The 22,037-nt window shown below is 43.3% G+C and overlaps 1 protein-coding gene across 1 annotated transcript in view; it reads left to right on the top strand.

Moving 5' to 3' along the window:
* LOC122944185 (L-selectin-like) overlaps positions 1 to 22,037 on the top strand; it is a 760,442-nt gene that overhangs the window by 288,689 nt on the left and 449,716 nt on the right. Inside the window, exon 3 of the mRNA XM_044302412.1 lies at positions 8,432 to 8,818. Within this exon, the coding sequence (XP_044158347.1) occupies positions 8,432 to 8,818 (387 nt within the window). The remainder of the gene's footprint in view (positions 1 to 8,431; positions 8,819 to 22,037) is intronic.

Genomic DNA, 22,037 nt, shown 5'->3' with positions numbered 1-22,037 from the left:
CACCTCTCAACTGCCTCATACAGTATATACTATTCACCTCACCTCTCCACTGCCTCATACAGTATATACTATCCACCTCACCTCTCCACTGCCTCATTCAGTATATACTGTCCACCTCACCTCTCCACTGCCTCAAACAGTATATACTATCCACCTCACCTCTCCACTGCCTCATTCAGTATATACTGTTCACCTCACCTCTCCACTACCTCATACAGTATATACTATCCACCTCACCTCTCCACTGGCTCATTCAGTATATACTGTCCACCTCACCTCTCCACTGCCTCATACAGTATATACTATCCACCTCACCTCTCCACTGCCTCATACAGTATATACTATCCACCTCATCTCCACTGCCTCTTATTATTATTTATTATTTAAGCGCCATTCATTCCATAGCGCTGTACATATGATAAGCGGTGCACATACATAACAGACAATTGCACTAAGCATAAACAAGATGAGTTACAAACTGGTACAGAAGGAAAGAGGGCCCTGCCCGTGAGGCCTTACAATTGACATGGTATGGGAGAAGGACACAGTAGGTGTGGGTTAAGTTGGTCATGGCGGTATAGAGGCAGCAGGGTCATTGGTTGTAGGCTTGTCTGAAGAGGTGGGTTTTCAGGTTTCTTTTGAAGCATTCCACTGTAGGTGAGAGTCTGATATGTTGGGGTAGGGAGTTCCAGAGTATGGGGGATGCACGGGAGAAATCTTGGAGTCGATTGTGGGAAGAGGCAATAAGAGGAGAGGAGAGAAGGAGGTCTTGTGAGGATCGGAGAGTGCGTGTGGGGATGTATCAGGAAAGTAGCTCAGAGATGTAGGGAGGGGACAGGTTATGGACGGCCTTGTATGCGTTTGTCAGTACTTTGAAGTGGATTCGTTGGGCAATGGCGAGCCAGTGAAGGGATTGGCAGAGGGGAGAGGCAGAGGAGTAATAGGGTGAGAGGTGGATTAGTCGGGCAGCAGAGTTGAGGATAGATTGGAGGGGTGCAAGGGTGCTAGATGGAAGGCCACAGAGGAGAATGTTGCAGTAGTCTAGGCGGGAGATAATGAGGGCATGTAAGAGCATTTTCGCAGATTCGAAGTTAAGGAAAGCACGGATGTGGGAGATGTTTTTGAGTTGGAGGCGGCAGGTGGTGGAAAGGACTTGGATGTGCGGTCGGAAGGAAAGGGCAGAATCTAAGGTCACTCCAAGGCAGCGGGCTTTGTTGACTGGGGATAATGTGCAGCCATTGATTGTGATAGATAGGTCTGTTGGGGGGGGTTGAACAAGATGGGGGAAAGATTATGAATTCTGTCTTATCCATGTTAAGTTTAAGAAAGCGAGAGGCGAAGAAGGATGATACAGAAGATAGACATTGTGGGATTCTTGATAGTAAGGTGGTGATGTCTGGATCAGAGAGGTAGATTTGTGTGTCATCAGCATAGGAGTGATACTGAAAGCCATGGGACTCTATGAGCTGTCCCAGGCCAAAAGTGTAGATTGAGAAGAGCAGGGGTCCTAGGACAGAGCCTTGCGGGACACCAACAGAGAGGGCATGAGACGAGGAGGTGGTGCGGGAGTGGGAGACGCTAAACGTCCGGTCTGTGAGGTATGATGTGATCCAGGAGAGAGCCAGGTCAGTGATGCCAAGAGATGAGAGAGTTTGCAACAGAAGGGAGTGGTCAACCGCGTAGAAGGCAGAGGACAGGTCAAGGAGAAGGAGGACAGAGTATTGTTTCTTGGTTTTGGCTGTCAGTAGGTCATTGGTGACTTTGGCAAGGGCAGTCTCGGTCGAGTGGTGGGTTCGGAAGCCGGATTGTAGGCGATCAAAGAGGGAGAAGGAGGAGAGGTGGGAGGACAGTTCTGAATGGACATGCTGTTCAAGTAGCTTTGAGGCATACGGAAGAAGTGATATGGGGCGATAACTGGACAAGGAAGATGGGTCAAGTGAAGGCTTTTTGAGGATGCACCTCATCTCCACTGCCTCATTATTATTATTATTATTTATTATTTAAGCGCCATTCATTCCATAGCGCTGTACATATGATAAGCGGTGCACATACAGTCATGTGAAAAAATTAGGACACCCTTTGAAAGCATGTGGTTTTTTGTAACATTTTTAATAAAAGGTTATTTCATCTCCGTTTCAACAATACAGAGAGATTAAAGTAATCCAACTAAACAAAGAAAACTGAAGAAAAGTCTTTTCAAGATCTTCTGTAAATGTCATTCTACAAAAATGCCTATTCTAACTGAGGAAAAAGATAGGACACCCTCACATGTATTTCCTCTTAAATTGGCTCAGATCTCACACAGGTATATCACACCAGGTGCACATAATTAGTAGATCGTTACTCTGCATGTTGAATGAGGCTTGCCCTATTTAAACCTCAGACATTTAGTTTGGTGTGCTCCTGACTGTTGAAGTGAGAGTGAGCACCATGGTGAGAGCAAAAGAGCTGTCAGAGGACTTCAGAAAAAAGATTGTAGCAGCCTATGAGTCTGGGAAGGGATTTAAAAAGATCTCAAAAGATTTTGAAATCAGCCATTCCACTGTCCGGAAGATAGTCTACAAGTGGAGGGCTTTCAAAACAACTGCCAACATGCCCAGGACTGGTCGCCCCAGCAAGTTCACCCCAAGAGCAGACCGCAAGATGCTAAAAGAGGTCTCCAAAAACCCTAAAGTGTCATCTCGAGAACTACAGCAGGCTCTGGCTACTGTTGATGTAGAAGTACATGCCTCTACAATCAGAAAGAGACTGTACAAGTTTAACTTGCATGGGAGGTGTGCAAGGAGGAAACCTTTTGCTTTCCAAGAGAAACATCAAGGCCAGACTGACATTTGCCAGAGATAAAGTTGACAAAGACCAGGACTTCTGGAATAATGTTCTTTGGACAGATGAGTCCAAAATTGAATTATTTGGACACAACAGCAGAGGACATGTTTGGCGTAAACCAAACACAGCATTCCAAGAAAAGAACCTCATACCAACTGTGAAGCATGGAGGTGGAAGTGTCATGGTTTGGGGCTGCTTTGCTGCAGCAGGACCTGGTCAGCTCACCATCATAGAATCCACGATGAATTCTACTGTGTATCAGAAGGTGCTTGAAGAACATGTGAGACCATCAGTTAGAAAATTAAAGCTGAAGCGGAACTGGACCATGCAACATGACAATGACCCAAAACATACTAGTAAATCAACAAAAGATTGGCTGAAAAAGAAGAAATGGAGAGTCCTGGAATGGCCAAGTCAAAGTCCAGATTTGAATCCCATTGAGATGCTGTGGGGTGACTTGAAAAGGGCTGTACGTGCAAGAAACCCCTCAAACATCTCACAGCTGAAAAAGTTCTGCATTGAGGAGTGGGGTAAAATTTCCTCAGACCGATGTCGAAGACTGGTAGATGGCTACAAGAACCGTCTCACTGCAGTTATTTCAGCCAAAGGAGGTAACACTCGCTATTAGGGGCAAGGGTGTCCTATCTTTTTCCTCAGTTAGAATAGGCATTTTTGTAGAATGACATTTACAGAAGATCTTGAAAAGACTTTTCTTCAGTTTTCTTTGTTTAGTTGGATTACTTTAATCTCTCTGTATTGTTGAAACGGAGATGAAATAACCTTTTATTAAAAATGTTACAAAAAACCACATGCTTTCAAAGGGTGTCCTAATTTTTTCACATGACTGTACATAACAGACAATTGCACTAAGCATAAACAAGATGAGTTACAAACTGGTACAGAAGGAAAGAGGGCCCTGCCCGTGAGGGCTTACAATCGACATGGTATGGGAGAAGGACACAGTAGGTGTGGGTTAAGTTGGTCATGGCGGTATAGAGGCAGCAGGGTCATTGGTTGTAGGCTTGTCTGAAGAGGTGGGTTTTCAGGTTTCTTTTGAAGCATTCCACTGTAGGTGAGAGTCTGATATGTTGGGGTAGCGAGTTCCAGAGTATGGGGGATGCACGGGAGAAATCTTGGAGTCGATTGTGGGAAGAGGCGATAAGAGGAGAGGAGAGAAGGAGGTCTTGTGAGGATCGGAGAGTGCTTGTGGGGATGTATCGGGAAAGTAGAGGTATGATGTGATCCAGGAGAGAGCCAGGTCAGTGATGCCAAGAGATGAGAGAGTTTGCAACAGAAGGGAGTGGTCAACCGTGTCGAAGGCAGAGGACAGGTCAAGGAGAAGGAGGACAGAGTATTGTTTCTTGGTTTTGGCTGTCAGTAGGTCATTGGTGACTTTGGTAAGGGCAGTCTCGGTCGAGTGGTGGGTTCAGAAGCTGGATTGTAGGCGATCAAAGAGGGAGCAGGAGAAGAGGTGGGAGGACAGTTCTGAATGGACGTGCTGTTCAAGTAGCTTTGAGGCATACGGAAGAAGTGATATGGGGCGATAACTGGACAAGGAAGATGGGTCAAGTGAAGGCTTTTTGAGCATTCAGTATATACTGTCCACCTCACCTCTCCACTGCCTCATACAGTATATACTGTCCACTTCACCTCTCCACTGCCTCATACAGTATATACTATCCACTTCATCTCCACTGCCTCATTCAGTATATACTGTCCACCTCACCTCTCCACTGCCTCATACAGTATATACTGTCCACCTCACCTCTCCACTGCCTCATTCAGTATGTACTGTCCACCTCACCTCTCCACTGCCACGTACAGTATATACCGTCCTCCTCTCCTTTTAAATAAGGTTAGAGCTGTACGATAGGTTAAATAAAATAGTCTGTTCTATAAGCAACACATTATTTTCTGTCCGCCGCCACAAAACAATCTGGAAGTGCCCCTCCCGAGACCAGGCTCTGGATCCACCACTGGGTCCTGTCCAACACAAAATCATCATCATAGTCAGATTTCTCAGATTGTGATATTGCAGCTTGCTGCTCTCCAGGGCTGATCGTGTCCCAGGTTTAGAGGAATGTCGAGTAGTGTGGTGCAGCCTCAACAGTTTTCTGTGTGTAAAGAAAGAAATCCCAGCAGTCTTATCTTACTTTTTGGTTATGCTTTTAATTAACTCCACATATTGTATAGAGTGTACAAGGACTTGTTTTGGCTAATATACGTTTGTCAACAGGTAAAAAGTCAGGTATACATGTGGTATATATAGGTGAAGCAGTGAGTCACACATTAGATGTCAGATTCCCATTTCTGGCGGTAATCAAACAAAACACAAACAAATGATATAAACACAATACATGATACAAATATAACTTGTAATTATGTGTAGTCAAAGGATACAGTCTAATCTTCCAGTGATAATATTTCAGTGTGAGGATAAGGTCTGCAGATAAAATGAATAAAAATAAAATGATAATTTTATAGATACACATATTTAGAGATCTCATACTCCTTGTTTAGGCTACTTTCACACTTGCGTTCAGAGCGAATCCGTCTGGTGTCTGCACAGATGGATCCGCTCCTGTAATGCAGATGGTAGGGTCCGTGAAAGTGTGAAAGTTGCTCAGACGGATCCGTCCAAACTTTACATTGAAAGTCAATGGGGGACGGATCAGTTTGAAATTGAGCCATATTGTGTCAACTTCAAACGGATCCGTCCCCATTGACTTACATTGTAAGTGTGGACGGATCCGTTTGCCTCCACACGGCCAGGCGGACACCCGAACGCTGCAAGCAGCGTTCGGGTGTCCGCCTGCTGAGCGGAGCGGAGGCCAAACGGTGCCAGACTGAGGCATTCTGAGCGGATCCGCATCCACTCAGAATGCATTAGGGCCGTACGGATGCGTTTGGGGCCGCTTGTGAGAGCCTTCAAACGGAACTCACAAGCGGAGCCCCGAACGCTAGTGTGAAAGTAGCCTTAAACCTCTCGGTTGTAATGTATCCAACATATGGATCCAATACGCCTCTCAATGGAATGTTTATATTTATCAAAAAGATAAGGTAGAGGTAACAGCAGGTTTTTTGTCCTTATTGTTGACTTGTGTTTACAAGAAGGTGGTAACAGGTTATTCTATCTTGACTATCATATGTAGAAATCTCGGTCAAAATTAAAGAATGTCTGATTCTATGAGAGAGGCCATGATAGTTTTTCTTCCAAAACCTGATAAATCGCCTTTAGGGCTGGACCCTTATAGGCCTATATATATATATTGCTGGTGGACACAGAGATTATAGCCTAAGTACTGGCGGCAGGGGTCATATTCGAATTCGCAATATTTCGCAAATATTTTTTAGAATATTAGTCGAATATTCGAAAATTGGCCCACAAGCTAAAAGCAGGAAGGGATCATGTGTACTTAGAAAAAAATAAAAAATCGGAAAAAAAAAATCACGAATTTTCGAAGTACCTATATTCGCGATAACAATTTGAATATTCGTGATCGACACTACTGACTTCTTGTCTGTCTAAAATTAGATATCCCAATTAGACAGGGTTTATGCTGAATAAATTAGCAACTATTATTGTGAGATATTTGTGTCTGAAAGTTCCCAGCAAACAATACAGGTCAACAAGTAGTCTGCTCACTAGATGTGGCAGTGTTCAATGGCTATATATGTGAGCGATCCTCTAAAAAAAAGGAGGTTTGGAGATGTAGTCATTGCTTAGATCCTTTTATTATATGATACACTATTGGCTAGGATTAAGTTTAATAATTACTTAACTGAAGCATGCATGTTAGGTAGAAGTACAAGACATGGGTGTCTGTTGTACCTGTCACCTTAGGTAGGGAACAGTGCAGACCTGACCTCCACCCACACCACTGTCCCTACCTACCTGGACAATTTGTCCTAAATGGCATCCACCAACTGAGTTACAGTCCCTGACCTGACTAAGTGCGCAGGACCTACTTAAGGGTCCATTCACACGTCCGTTTTTTCTTTCCTGATCTGTTCCGTTTTTTGCGGAACAGATCAGGACCAGATCTGGACCCATTCATTTTCAATGGGTCCTGGAAAAAATCGGACAGCACAATGTGTGCTGTCCGTTTCCGTTGTTCCGTTCCGCATGTCCTTTTAAATATAAAACATGTCCTATTCTTGTCCGCAAAATTCGGATCCTGGTACAATACAAAGTCAATGGATCCGCAAAAAACGGAAGACATTCGGATGTCATTCCGTATGTCATCCGTTTTATGCGGAATCCGTTCCTGGAAACACATAATTTTTTATTTTTTTTTCAATTTTTTTTCAAAGAAATCCAAACAACTTTATTTGATTATTGAACTTTATACATGTTTCCGCAAAAAACGGATGACATACGGAAACATTTTCAGGAACAACGGATCCGCAAAAAACGGACCGAAAATCGGAATATAGGAAAATACTGACGTGTGAATGTAGCCTAAGGGAGAAAAAAGGAAAAGTAAAAACCAGAGAATACTGTCATTGTCAGTGTCCTATTACACATGAATCACCTGAGAAAGGAGGCATTCTACCCTCTGAAACACGTTGCTTTGAATCATACAACAAAATATACCTTTTTATTTAGCATCTGATCAGTTTTACCTTTATTTATTAAAAATGTTTTACCTTTATTTATTAAAAAAATAAAAAAATTGAATAAATTTTGAAAAATTCACTATTTTCTAAATATGATTTTTTTCTGCTTTTATGGCTTTTATACATCACAAAATAGTTATTAGTTTACATTTTCCATATGTCTATTTTATGTTGGCATCATTTTGTAAATGTCATTAAAAAAAATTAGGACGTTAGAAGGCTATGAATTTTAGAAGCATTTTTTTTTTAAAGGAAATATCAAGGAAATTTCCAAAAAACCGTTTTTTAAGCACCAATTCAGTTATAAAGTGATTTTGGACAGCTTGCATAATGAAAACTACCCCATTTTTTATGCCCCTCAAATTATTAAAAACTGATGCTACAAACTTTGATAACTCTTGAGGTGTTCCACAAGAATTAAAGGAAAATGGTCTGATCCCCTCTCTACATCAGTATTGCAATGCATTGGTTGTAAGTGTATTACACAGTGTAATACCATGTAATACACTTACAGCCTGCTTGCCTGTGAGACCCAGGCGGCTGGGTCTCACTTACACAGAAGGCATCGGGCTGCTTTCACAGCTATTGTGTCCTTGTAATCACAGCGCGTGGACCCGATGGGGAGGAAGCTCCCCCCCCCCCCTCCACACACCCTGCAAATGCTGCGGTCGGTTCTGACCCTGGCACAGCTAGGGTTAATGCGTCAGCATCAGTGTTTTCACCGATGCCTGGCTCGCAAGACTGATTTCTTATAAAATACAGAGAGGAATCTAGTTTAGGAAACTGTGTGTATAATGGTAACGGGTGAGAAAACACAGAACAAGAAAATTTTATCTGATAAGATTTATCAAAAAGTTGCTTACATTTGCCTGCACTGTTGATTTATGCAAAGTTGTCATTTTACCATTTAACTGTATGTTACATTTTACATGTAAATGATGAAAAAAAGATTTCTGAAACACATCTCTGATTATTTTTTTTTTAGGATTTTTAAAAATTGTAGAAGTATCTGCATGGACTTATCATTATAGCACCAAGGTGCAAACATGGAATGAATCCCGTAATTGGTGTAGAAGAAATTTTACTGACATGGTTGCAATTCAGAACAAAGAGGAAATCTCTTTTTTAATCCAAAACCTGCCTGAAGATGATATCCACTATTGGATAGGGTTGCGAAAAATCAATCAAATTTGGATTTGGATTGGAACCAACAAATCGCTCACCAAACATGAAGAAAATTGGGCACAAGGAGAACCAAACAATAAAAAGAAAAACCAAGATTGTGTAGAGATTTACATACGAAGATCAAAAGAGAGTGGGAAATGGAATGATGAACAATGTGATAAAAAAAAGAGGGTACTTTGTTATCTAGGTAGGTGTCAATGCAGTAATTCCATAATTACCTACAATAGGGAACCCTAAAAAAAAATCCAATTCTAGGGAACACTTACATCTGCTTCATCTCTTTTGTAAAAGTGACAGATCTTGCTGATGTTGTCTTTTGGGGAAGCCCTAACCAGGTTAAATCAAACCCTGGTTGGTAAACACTGCTATTTTCACCTTAAGGACCAGGCCATTTTTTGCAAATCTGGCAAGTGTCACTTTAAGTGGTGATAACTTTAAAACGCTTTCACTTATCCAGGCCATTCTGAGACAGTTTTTTCGTCACATATTGTACTTTATGACACTGGTAAAATGAATTAAAAAAAAAATGAAGTAAAAAAATTATATATTTACCAAAAATTTGAAAAAAATAGCTAATTTCCAAGTTTCAATTTCTCTACTTCTATAATACATAGTAATACCTACAAAAATAGTTATTACTTTACATTCCCCATATGTCCACTACATGTTTGGATCATTTGGGGAATGATATTTTATATTTTGGGGATGCTACAAGCCTTAGAAGTTTGGAAGCAAATCTTGAAATTTTTCAGAAATTTTCAAAAACCCAATTTTTAGGGACCAGTTCAGGTCTGAAGTCACTTTGTGAGGCTTATATAATAGAAACCACCCAAAAATGACCCCATTCTAGAAAATGCACCCCTCAATGTATTTAAAACTTATTTTACAAACTTTTTTAGCCCTTTAGGTGTTGCACAAGAGTTATTGGCAAATGGGGCTGAAATTTGAAAATAAAATTTCTTTGCCACATTTTCCATTGTAACCCATTTTTTACAAAGCAAGGGTTAACAACCAAACAAGACTGTATCTTTATTGCCCTTACTCTGCCGTTTACAGAAACACCCCATATGTGGCCGTAAACTACTGTACGGGCACACGGTAGGGCGTAGAGGGAAAGGTGCACCATATGGTTTTTGGAAGGCAGATTTTGCTGGACTGGTTTATTTACACCATGTCCCATTTGAAGCCCCCCTGATGCACCCCTAGAGTAGAAACTCCTTACAAGTGACCCCATCTAAGAAACTACACCCCTCAAGGTATTCAAAACTGATTTTACAAATGTCGTTAACCCTTCAGGTGTTGCACAAGAGTTATTGGCAAATGGGGATGAAATTTGAAAATTTCATTTTTTTGCCACATTTTCCATTTTAACCAATTTTTTCCACTAACAAAGGAAGGGTTAACAGCCAAACAAGACTGCATCTTTATTGCCCTGACTCTGCCGTTTACAGAAACACCCCATATGTGGCCGTAATCTATGGCCACACAGCGGGGCATAGAGGGAAAGGAGCGCCGTTTGGTTTTTGGAGGGCTGATTTTTATGGACCGGTTTATTTACACCGTGTCCTGTTTCAACCCCCCTGATGCACCCCTGGAGTAGAAACTCCCTAAAAGTGACCCCATTTTGGAAACTACGGGGAAAGGTGGCGGTTTTGTTCGGATTATTTTTAGGGTACATATGATTTTTGGTTGCTGTATATTACATTTTTGTGAGGTAAGGTTACTGTTGGGCAATATATATATGGACCCCTTTACCTTTGTGTCCCTGTAAATGATCTCGGCAGTAAGCTCGGATTAAGTCTTTCTGGTACCAGGAGGGTGAATGAATGACAAACATGTGCCTTGTTCAAATTCACTCTGTTTAATGGCAGAAGAGCAACAGTTGATATAGGAGGGGTTGAACTTTCTTTACATCCAATCATGTGTTAGCATTTATCACAACCTATAGAATTCATACACATGAGCTCTGCATTAACATAAAGGATGCAGTAGTAACAGCACTTGACCAATTAGGTATGGACACATGGGCTACTATGCATTTAAAATCCTGATGACCTTATAGGGTAAACCTTCCAACTTTTAGGAATGTTTGGGTATTCTTGAAACCGCTCAGGAAGTTTCTCACATTCCAAAGGGGGAAGGGAGATCTTGAAACAGATGTACTGGTCAGCTTAGAGAGACAAGATGGAGTTACCTATATCCCATCAATCCTCTCTTTAGAACATATATATATCTTATCTATATGGTTCTTTCTCTGTTCTCCCTTGGTTTGCTTATAAGCCTTTAGATATTCCATATACCCTTCAGGAGTATAATCCTCAGGTTTTGTTGGGGTTGGGTTTACCTCTTCTACCTCTACCGAAGTATAGAGGAATGCTGAGTGTACCCCTCTTTCGGCCACATTTTTACATATGGCAAAAAGGGAGGGCACACATTGTAAACAACAGCAGAGAAACACTATTGCAGCGATCACAACGAGTACCACTCCTAAAACATACCTTATTTGACCAAAGTCAGGTATCCAGCCAAAAAGCCAGTCCCACCAACCTTGGTCAACATCTTGTTTTATATGTTTTATCATAGAACAAACTAGTTTTTATATTGTCCTGTGGTTATATATGGCCAACCCTGGTACCCATATATTCTGCTCTAGAGAGGAGATTCACAATTTTCCGGTAGCTGTAGGGAAGTGTCTCTCGTGTGTCGCGTCTGCATTGCTAGGAATAGTGGTAACATTGCTAATGTCAACCTAGCTATTGTACAGGGTCCCTCTGTAATATTGGCCGGTATGTACGTGTAACTAGAATTTCCACAGGCCAATACCCATCCTGTTGGTAGCGGTACATGTTTATCTAGGGATGGTACTGTTTTGGTAATATTACATTGCATATTTTTCCCTGATACTATCTTTTTACAGTTACCTAGATCTCTATCACAAATACTTGGCTTTCTCTTGTTCTGCATTTTTGCTTGTATGCAGGGAGGCAATAGTGTCTCATCACAGATGAAATTATAACATATTTCTGCTGCTGTAACAAGACCTGTGATTATTTCTATCATATTACTTTGCAGAGTCTCATATGTATGACAGTTATAGCACGCATGATAAGGATTTATATATCCATATCTAACATCGTGACCCTCCAAGTCTGTGTCATTCCATTGGGAACGTAGGAGCCCCATCCATACATCTACTGGGGTGGGGACTGCTACCAGACATGTCTCCAAAATGTTAGATGCAGATAAAGTGGTTCGGAGACAAAAGTCAGTTAAGTTCAGAGTTTTGGCCAGGTACAGCCATAAGTTCTCCTTTGTCTTCCATAGATTGTCTTCCCCTCTGCCTTCCGTTTAAGTATGTCTGTCTGTTCCACAGCCGTGGGACAGTAAGTAGGAGACAAAAAAGTGCAAGTATTAAGGCACTGTATCTCAGCCATCTCGAGGAATGCCCTGACTGCGTCATCCTGTTGGGGGTCAAGGCTGTCTGCCTCCGTTAGCACCCCTTCTGTATCTTGTTCGAGGTCAAGGCTGTCTGCCTCCGTTAGCACCCCTTCTGTATCTTGTTCGAGGTCAAGGCTGTCTGCCTCCATTAGTACCTCTGGGCCTTGTTGGAGGTCAGGGCTGTCTGCCCCCGCTAGTACCTCTCTTTTCTTCACCAACTTAATTCTTGTGGCGTGGATCCACGTGGGCGACTGTTCAGTGAGGACTGCTGTTCTGGTGATCGCGACTACCTCGGTGGGTGGTCCGTAGGTGAAGCTTCCTGGTTCCTTTCCCTTCTTTAAGATCTTGATCATCACCTGGTCGCCTACCCGGAATGGATGGGTTGGTTCCTGTGAAAGAGAAGGAGACTTACAAGCAACTTTTTCTTCAGTTTTACTGAGGACCTTGATCAGATTATTACTCCTCTCTGATCAGGTCCAAGTCCCCTTCCTGCACTACCAGGGGGTGTCTTGCCCATGGTGTGGGGAAAGGCCTACCCATGAGTATCTCAATGCTGTTTATGTCCTACTCTGTGGAAATGTGCTATTTAAGATGGAAGCACTGTGTTCGGGAATGCATAGCTTCCCCTCTTCGCAGACAAATCCTTAGGATTTGTCTGCAATACTGAATAACACCAGTCTTGCTGTTCCTGTTCAGTGGCATACCACTGAAGATCAGTAAGCATTTGCAACATCTCAGGGGTTGGAGGTGCCAAACATGGCATCTCCCAATGGTTACAAAAACCTGTGAGGTTGCATTTGGCCACTCATTTCGCCACCTCATCTGCCAGCGTAGTGCCCTGTGAGACATGATCCTTACCATCTGCTGCAGTAACGCCTCTCTTTTGCCAGATCATACCATGGTCCCACACTACCCCATGTGTGTACCTACTCTCAGTATAAATGGTGACAGGTCTATCAGTATGTAGAATACATGTCCTAGTGAGTGCAATGAGCTCAGCTGCCTGCTGTGTTGAGTGTGGATGTCTTGAGTAGGCCTACAACATCATGAGTGGTGTGCTAAAAGGTGTAATGTCACATTGTGAAAGAAGCTGTCAATTCCACCATCATAGCACAGGCTGCAAGAGAACACAGACATGCCGGCATCCCTTGAACAGGGGTGGGCATTACCTTTGAGAAAAAACGCACAAGGACGCAACTTGCCTCCGTTTCTTGTGTCAGTACACCCGCCATGGTTTTACAATTTTGGCGTGCAAACATGTGGAAGGGCATATTATAGTCAGGGAGGCCCAGCCCTGGACTCGACATGAGTGAACATTTCAAATAATCAAATGCATTGTACATTTCAGAAGACCATTTAATCAAATCTGGATTTTCATCCAGAGTGGCTTGCCTCAAGACATTGTCATAATGGGAGCAATCAGGAATCCATTGTCTACAGTAGTTTATCATACCAAGGAAAGACAACATTTCTTTCTTGGTGTGCGGGTTGACCAAACCCGCAATAGACTGAACTCTTTCTGCGCTGATTCTCCTTTCACCTTTTGTGAGGACAAAGCCCAAGTATTCAACCTGCATTTTACACCATTGCATTTTCTTGAGTGTCACTTTGTGACCACATCCTGACAACCATTTTAACAGTGATAAACCATCCTGAATGCTGGCCTCCGCTGACATGCTACACAGTAACAAATAATCAACATATTGCAGCAGCACAGAACCTTGGGGGGTGTACCATGGTTTTAACATTGCTAGGAGGACCATGCTGTACACTACAGGTGAATCAGCATATCCCTGAGGCTTTCTGCACCAGGTCAGTTGACGTCTGTCAAAGGAAAAAACAAAAAGTAGTCTGGTTATCTTATCAACTGGGATAGAGAAGAAAGCATTTTTCAGATCTATCACACTGAACCAAACAGCGTCTGCTGGAATGGCAGATGATAATTGAGTGACATCAGGTACAACAGGGGCTATAGGCACAAATGATGTTGTTGATGGCCCTTAAATCCCGTACAAAGCGGGTAGTACCACCTGCCTTTGTCACTGGATTCACGGGCATGCTGTAGGGTGAAATCACCTCTTCCATGATTCCCTTTTGTAGGAATTCTTCCATCATTGGCCTAAGTCCATCAAGTTTCTCTTTTTACAGTGGGTATAGTTTCTGGAATACTGAGATGACACCTGGTTTCACAGCAGCTTTGTAAAGTGTGCAATCTATGAATCCTGTGTCATATTCATTTGAAGACCATAATGCAGGATTAATGTTATTAAGTTCTGGGTGGTCCTGTATGTTTGCAAGAATCAGTGGGCCCGGTGTAGAGATTGGATGAGACCTGAGTGTACTCTTATGCCCTGATTCTTTGCTGATACCTGCAAGTTAAGCTTAATGAACAAATCTCTCCCTAATAGGCTGACTGGGCAATCTAATATAATGCTAAATACATGATCTGTGATGCATTCCCTGTCCATGGTCTCGAATGGTAGTGAGTCAGTTTTGAAAAATTTTGTCAAAACCCCATTATTTCACATAGAAGGCTCAGATTCTCCTTCCACCCACTCTGTCATCTTAAGTCCACCCCTTTTAGTCGGACGCTGCGGTCCTTCTTCTGTTCTGCCATTAGTATCCTAACTGTCCATACGAACAGAGCTCTGATGTTAAGTACAACACTGAACATGTAACATGTAACTGCAAACATTGAAATGGACAGATCTGACAATACAGACATGAACACACAAAGGGCCCATAAAAAGTTTTCATTGACTTCAATAAATAAAAATATACAGCTTGATCAAGGCTGTTGGCACCAATAAAGACCAAAAACTTCCAAGAAAAATAAAATAAAATTCTCAATGCGCATATCATTCACATTTTCATGTATTCATTTTCACAAGCAGCTCATAACCTCGCCCTTTACACATAAAAACTGAATTGCACACACAGCTCTGCTAAACATCTCAGTCTTCGTACTTTTTTCAACATCACTTATAATTCAAAGCCACACTCATTCACATTCCACTGAATCATGTATCTTTCAATCTAATCACACAATTTCTTTGTTACATTCCAAAACTTGCAACACAGACAAACACCGCTTTCCTGGAAACAGATATCCACACCATACCCAGAATTGCTAATGGTTTGTCACTAGTGAACTACTGTTTTCCAATATCTTCTGTTCTTCGCTCTGTGATTAATCAACTTTTATAAGAAGACAATATACATGTTATACAGTACAGTAATTTTGTTAAAATCCAAATTATCTTATGCCATGTGGTTTTAGTTTAGTGTTGCACACATCGTCACTTACTCTATATAATCCCCCTTCCCCCCCTTTTCCTTTGCCTTGCGTCTCTTATTTCAGGAGTGTTCAAGCAGGGGAAGTAAAGCAATCAATCACAGGACGTTCAACTGTCCCACATGTTTCTCAAACTTTTACTCATATCTGAATAGGGACTTAGAATGGGTGCAACCTTAGATTGATAGGATTGGACATGGGCACTTTCTTAATCAGTGGATTTGCAAACATCATTGGATCTAATTCAATGCTGAAGTCCTGTCTGTAAGATCTATAGATAACACAGGTTAGCATCTTCACAGTCTGCAGATGCATTACCAATTACCAGCCTCCCCCCCCCCCCCCCCATATGAAATTCCTGAGCACAGGAGGGGGATGTGAGATGGGAGGGAGTTCTCTCTGAGAGCACATTTCCAGAGAGAACTGGTGGTACTACAAGTGAAATAATGACTTTTGAATGTTACAGCAGATATGGTGGGGGAAGGGATGCCACATGGCAACTTCTTTGTTCTCTGTAGGATTCAAAATCCTCCATCTTGTAATAAGAAATGCTACTCATTTCCCCAACCTTCAATTTCTCCATTAATATCTTGCTATTACCTGCATCATACCAGTGGGGGGGCTATTTCCAGCCACTGTTCTCCTCCCCTGGACATGTACTCCATGTCCCAGGAAGGATCAGCATCAAAATGCGGCCAGGCTGTTTTATCACCTAGACATAGTCCTTTGACCATATCTATATGATAAATACTATTATCACCATCCCTGGGGAATGGATCTGCAGCATCCATTACCTCAGTCCAGCCTGCTAGATTATCTACCCACGGGTTGATCAGGTAATAGTTTGTTGGACTAACACGAGCTACATTGATTTTACAAGTCTCTCCTGGTTCTGGTTTAGGGAATTTAGTTTGAGACCCTTGTCCTCCCATGTTAGTATTTATAGTTCAAAGAATAAGTGAGACAATCGCCGTCAGGACTGGCTGTACTTCACTGAAATAGCGCCGACAAGACCTGTCAACTGATCAGCTGATTCGTATCTTAATGTCTCTCTATACTCTTACCCCTATCCACTATTGTTGTTTCGGACCGCCACTTGCGTTCATATTTTCCGGGTCATCAGATTATTCCTAGCCGAAAAATTGGGGCGTCTTGCGGTCCTCCACAGCACAAACAATTTTACACATTAACAGTAAATAACCCAAAATACATCAATTTGACAATAACAGTGGGATATGACCGTACACTTACCACCCGGTCAGTATCTCACACAAACGGATAATCTTATCACTCCTAAAATACTTATACTATATATATATATATATATATATATATATATGAGTTAATCCAAGCTTTTAACCTTTCTGTTCCCTGAACAGTATCTCTTAGTACGTACTACAAACGCTATGGGCTCCCGGAGCCTCTTACTACCAACTTTAGCTCCTTGAGCTATAATTGCGTGTCCCGGACACAGCAATCTACCGAAATCATAAATAGATGGTTCAACTTACTTGATTGAGATTTTGGTCAGTGCCCCCAGGTCCAAGAAGGACAAAAATTAATGTCCTTCACTGTGGACATGAGGATAAACCTCTCAATCCCGAAAAACGAGCCCCCAGCTGTTGGGCAATATATATACGGACCCCTTTACCTTTGTGTCCCTGTAAATGATCTCGGCAGTAAGCTCGGATTAAGTCTTTCTGGTACCAGGAGGGTGAATGAATGACAAACATGTGCCTTGTTCAAATTCCCTCTGTTTAATGGCAGAAGAGCAACAGTTGATATAGGAGGGGTTGAACTTTCTTTACATCCAATCATGTGTTAGCATTTATCACAACCTATAGTATTCATACACATGAGCTCTGCATTAACATAAAGGATGCAGTAGTAACAGCACTTGACCAATTAGGTATGGACACATGGGCTACTATGCATTTAAAATCCTGATGACCTTATAGGGTAAACCTTCCAACTTTTAGGAATGTTTGGGTATTCTTGAAACCGCTCAGGAAGTTTCTCACATTCCAAAGGGGGAAGGGAGATCTTGAAACAGATGTACTGGTCAGCTTAGAGAGACAAGATGGAGTTACCTATATCCCATCAGTTACCAAAAATTGAAATTCTGAAATTTCATCTCCATTTGTCATTAACTGTTGAGGAACACCTAAAGGGTTAATAAAGTTTGTAAAATCAGTTTTGAATACCTTGAGCGGTGTAGTTTCTTAGATGGGGTCACTTTTAGGGAGTTTTTTCTCTGTGGGGGCTTCAAAAGGGACGTGGTGTCAATAAAAAAGCCATCAAAATCGGCCTTCCATAAACCATGTCAGTCCTTTCCTTTTGCGCCCTGCCTTTTAGTGATACAGCAGTTTACGAACACAAATGTGGCGTTTCTGTAAACTGCAGTATCAGGGTAATAAATATTAAGTTTTGGAAAAAAGAAACGAGTGAGCACTCACCATCTGGACCATAGGATACAGGGATATATTTATTTATTAATTTATTTATTAAATAGGACCTGTTATGTCCAATAAATCATTCGCACATACACAAATGCAATAAAACACAGATACAATAAAACTGATGGTTGGTACCAACAAATAAAATTGGTAAAGGGTACAGTCGTGTTCAGGAATTGGCACCCTGTAACGTCTAGAAACTTGCAGTAGATGAACCGCTAGTGGTATTGGTAACTAAACCACTAATGGTATTAATAGTACCGCAGACCGCAACTAAAGTCACTGTGTCCCGGAAGGATAGTCTCCTCGTGCATATAATTGTATATTCCAGCAGAAAGTCTCTCCAAAGTTTATTTAGTATAACCGCCGAAGGCAGTTGATTTGGGGCTACTTGTGTGCTAGATTTGGCAATTTCCTACCTGGTTCCAAGTGTTACCTCCCGCTCAGGCGTCCTTCCACGAGGAGCGAGTAATGCCGGCTGCTATGGCGTCTCACAACTCGGGTTGCTGACGTAACTGTATCGCGGGATCGCGGGATCAGGCAGGCAAGAATAGTACTTTGTGAAGTGTCACCCGTGATTGTATCCTAGGGTGATTGTGACGAATACCACCCCTCGTGCCCGCAGACGTCAACCACGTCGAGCTCACGAGACCTGGTATGATCACAGGGTTTACCAAAAACGTGAAGTTACGCCCTCCAGAGGAGCACGTAAGGTCAGGCTGGTATAGTTTGCACACACACCTCCTGTCCACGCGGGCACAGCGAGGCAACAAGCTGAGAGAGCCTTTTCACTGCCGCAGTGAAAATAGCACACACTCAGCCCGGGTAACTGCCACCAGTTTCTCGTTTGATATAAGCCCAGTCCGCTAACGGAATTATATAGGGTCAGAAACCAACCCGCGGTAGCTTATAACTAGGCCAAAACATGGACGTGGGGATTCGTGATCGAGATACAAGATAGCACAAGATTAAATTATAGATTTAATCGCTATAAGAGCACACTAGATATAACACACTATACACAGACAATATATACAGTGGTCTGAGGTTACAGATACAGGGGATATGGTTACAACAGGGTTAAGCAGTGTGAAAGTAAGTTACCGAGTATGATGAAAGTTCCTTGTGATGTCCTGAGCTGGAGTCCACATGAAGGGCTGTGATCTCCTGCTATTTCCTGGGTCCCTCTAAACACATGTGTAGGATGTGACCCCTCTTCAGAGAAAGACCGCGCCTACTTGCTGGCACCAGGCTTTTAACCTGTAGCCGACCCATCCCCTCCCTGCCTCAGGGAGGGGTCAACTCCCCCTCTTCTGGGCTGACGGTGAATGACCCACAAAACCCTTTAGGGTTCATAGCTCCAGACCAGAGGGTCACAGGGAGATGGTTCTGGGACTAATGGACCTGCCTGGGGTCCGGCTACAAGTAGAGCCCAAACCTGGTACCGGTAGGTGGTTTCTATGGGGAGATATGGGTATCTCACTACCCCGACTGGGTACGAGTAAACAAAGACCATGGGACCGTACCTCGTGGCCATCGGGACACAAATATGTATCCGGTTTGCGCCTGCGATGGCCGGGTGCTTCATAATTCCTTATGAGAGGTAGGTGCCAATATGTCTGGGAAGTCTCATTGATCCGGGCAAGAGCAGATACCCCCTGCTGAGAGTTTTCCTGCTGGATTCAGGTGGCTCCAAACTGGTGCCTGGAGGTGTGAACTTCTCCTAGAAGCTTGGACCCCCTGGGGCGTCTTCCTGGCCCACTGACACTCAGATGGCTGGGGGGGGGGGTGGAAACTTATTTTGCATATACACTGAATCATGCCAGGATGTGCATAAAATTACAATCAGGGCTGGGGGGCTTTGAAGCAGGGTAATCCTGTGGATTTTCCATACCTCTGCTAACTGTCAGCAAATGGGGGGTGTGAGGACATGGCTGACAGTAAATATTAATCCATATTCCTCACAGTGATATTTGTAAAAGCAAAGTTCCTTATCGCATGGCCATGCAATCAGAGTCCAGTGGATTAGGTAGGCGCTTTCCTTTCTTGTCACCAGACGCGTTTCGGGGCGTCCGCACCCCTTCCTCAGTGGTTAAAGCGCAAGTCCTCCCTCTCCACCTCTTATAGTCCATCCGGTATTCCAGAAAATCCGGATTCTGGATAATTTCATATAGTTGCTCCATTGCGGTTTTCATGCGGTATGATTGCGTTTTTTTTCACCTAGTTGCGTTTTTTTCAAAAATTAGGCTGGAAACACTGCAAGATTGTGCCATACCGAATTTATAAATTAAAATAACGCATAAAAATATAAATATATAAATACACATACATTTCTATCATACAAATTTCCCTATAATCGATCGGCTCAAGGTATATAGTTCTATTAAAAATATATTAGTTGTATCCCTATATAGGTTACATAACTGTTAAAAAATACCAGAAAACAATATTGGACAGTAGTATCAGATAGTCAAGTTCAGAGGTTAGGGGTGGTGATCCCTACTCCGAGGTGGGGTCCCAGAGCCAAAGAGTAATAAGCCCTGGGACCCCCATCAGAGACGGGACCACCACCCTACAAGAAACCAAAAATCTCCAGATCCGAATTCAGGCCTGCCGGTAATAGGCAGCCAAATTCATAAATATGTTTAGTAGGGCCGCAGCTAACGATTATTTGAATAATCGATTAGTTGCCGATTAATTTCTACGATTAATCGATTAATCGGGAAAAACGACAAAATTACAAAACAGAGAGGTTTATATGATCTTACTTGAAAAATTATGTTCAAAGGCCATATTAAAACAAATTGTGGACGACACTATTATGGGGGATCTGTGGACGACACTATTATGGGGGATCTGTGGACGACACTATTATGGGGGATCTGTGGACGACACTTATGGGGGATCTGTGGACGACACTTATGGGGGATCTGTGGACGACACTATTATGGGGGATCTGTGGACGGCGCAGTTATGGAGAGGGGGATCTGTGGACGGCGTAGTTATGGAGAGGGGGATCTGTGGACGGCGTAGTTATGGAGAGGGGGATCTGTGGACGGCGTAGTTATGGAGAGGGGGATCTGTGGACGACGCAGTTATGGAGAGGGGGATCTGTGGACGGCGCAGTTATGGAGAGGGGGATCTGTGGACAGCGTAGTTATGGAGAGGGGGATCTGTGGACGGCGTAGTTATGGAGAGGGGGATCTGTGGACGGCGTAGTTATGGAGAGGGGGATCTGTGGACGGCGTAGTTATGGAGAGGGGGATCTGTGGACGGCGCAGTTATGGAGAGGGGGATCTGTGGATGGCGCAGTTATGGAGAGGGGGATCTGTGGACGGCGCAGTTATGGAGAGGGGGATCTGTGGACGGCGTAGTTATGGAGAGGGGGATCTGTGGGTGGCGCAGTTATGGAGAGGGGGATCTGTGGGTGGCGCAGTTATGGAGAGGGGGATCTGTGGGTGGCGCTGTTTTGGAGAGGGGGATCTGTGGGTGGCGCTGTTTTGGAGAGGGGGATCTGTGGGTGGCGCAGTTATGGAGAGGGGGATATGTGCACTGTTATGGGCATAACAGTGCACAGATCCCTTTCCTCATAACAGTGCACAGATCCCCCTTCCCATAGCAGTGCCATACACAGACCCCCCCCTCCTCTCCATAGCAGTGCTATACACAGACCCCCCTCCCCATAGCAGTGCCATAGACAGATCCTCCCCCCTCCCCATAGCAGTGCTATACACAGACCCCCCTTCCCATAGCAGTGCCATAGACAGATCCTCCCCTCCCCATAACAGCCCCGGCCCCGATGCGTGCATCTTTATTTTACCTTTTTACAATGACGCTCCCGCTCCTGTAACAGCCAGGCAGAGCGGACGGCGGCGTAACGTCACTCAATCACGTGACGCACCTGCTCCGCCCACTTCATGAATGAAGGAGGCGGAGCAGGCGTGTCACGTGAGTGAGCGACGTTACGCCGCCGTCCGCTCTGCCTGGCTGTTACAGGAGCGTCATTGTAAAAAGGTAAAATAAAGATGCAGCGACCGCCCGCCCGCCCGAATAGCAACGAATCGGCGATTATTCGATAACTGCATTCGTCGACAACGAATCCAGTTATCGAATATAATCGATTACATCGATTAATCGTTGCAGCCCTAATGTTTAGATTTGGCTCTGGACATCCTCTTGATGTAATCTCCCCCACTCCAGTGTTTGTCAATTTTTTC

The sequence above is a fragment of the Bufo gargarizans genome, chromosome 7 (genome assembly GCF_014858855.1).
Source record: "Bufo gargarizans isolate SCDJY-AF-19 chromosome 7, ASM1485885v1, whole genome shotgun sequence".
In the NCBI taxonomy this organism is placed as follows: Eukaryota; Metazoa; Chordata; class Amphibia; order Anura; family Bufonidae; genus Bufo; species Bufo gargarizans.
This window is presented reverse-complemented; position numbering and strand designations above follow the sequence as displayed.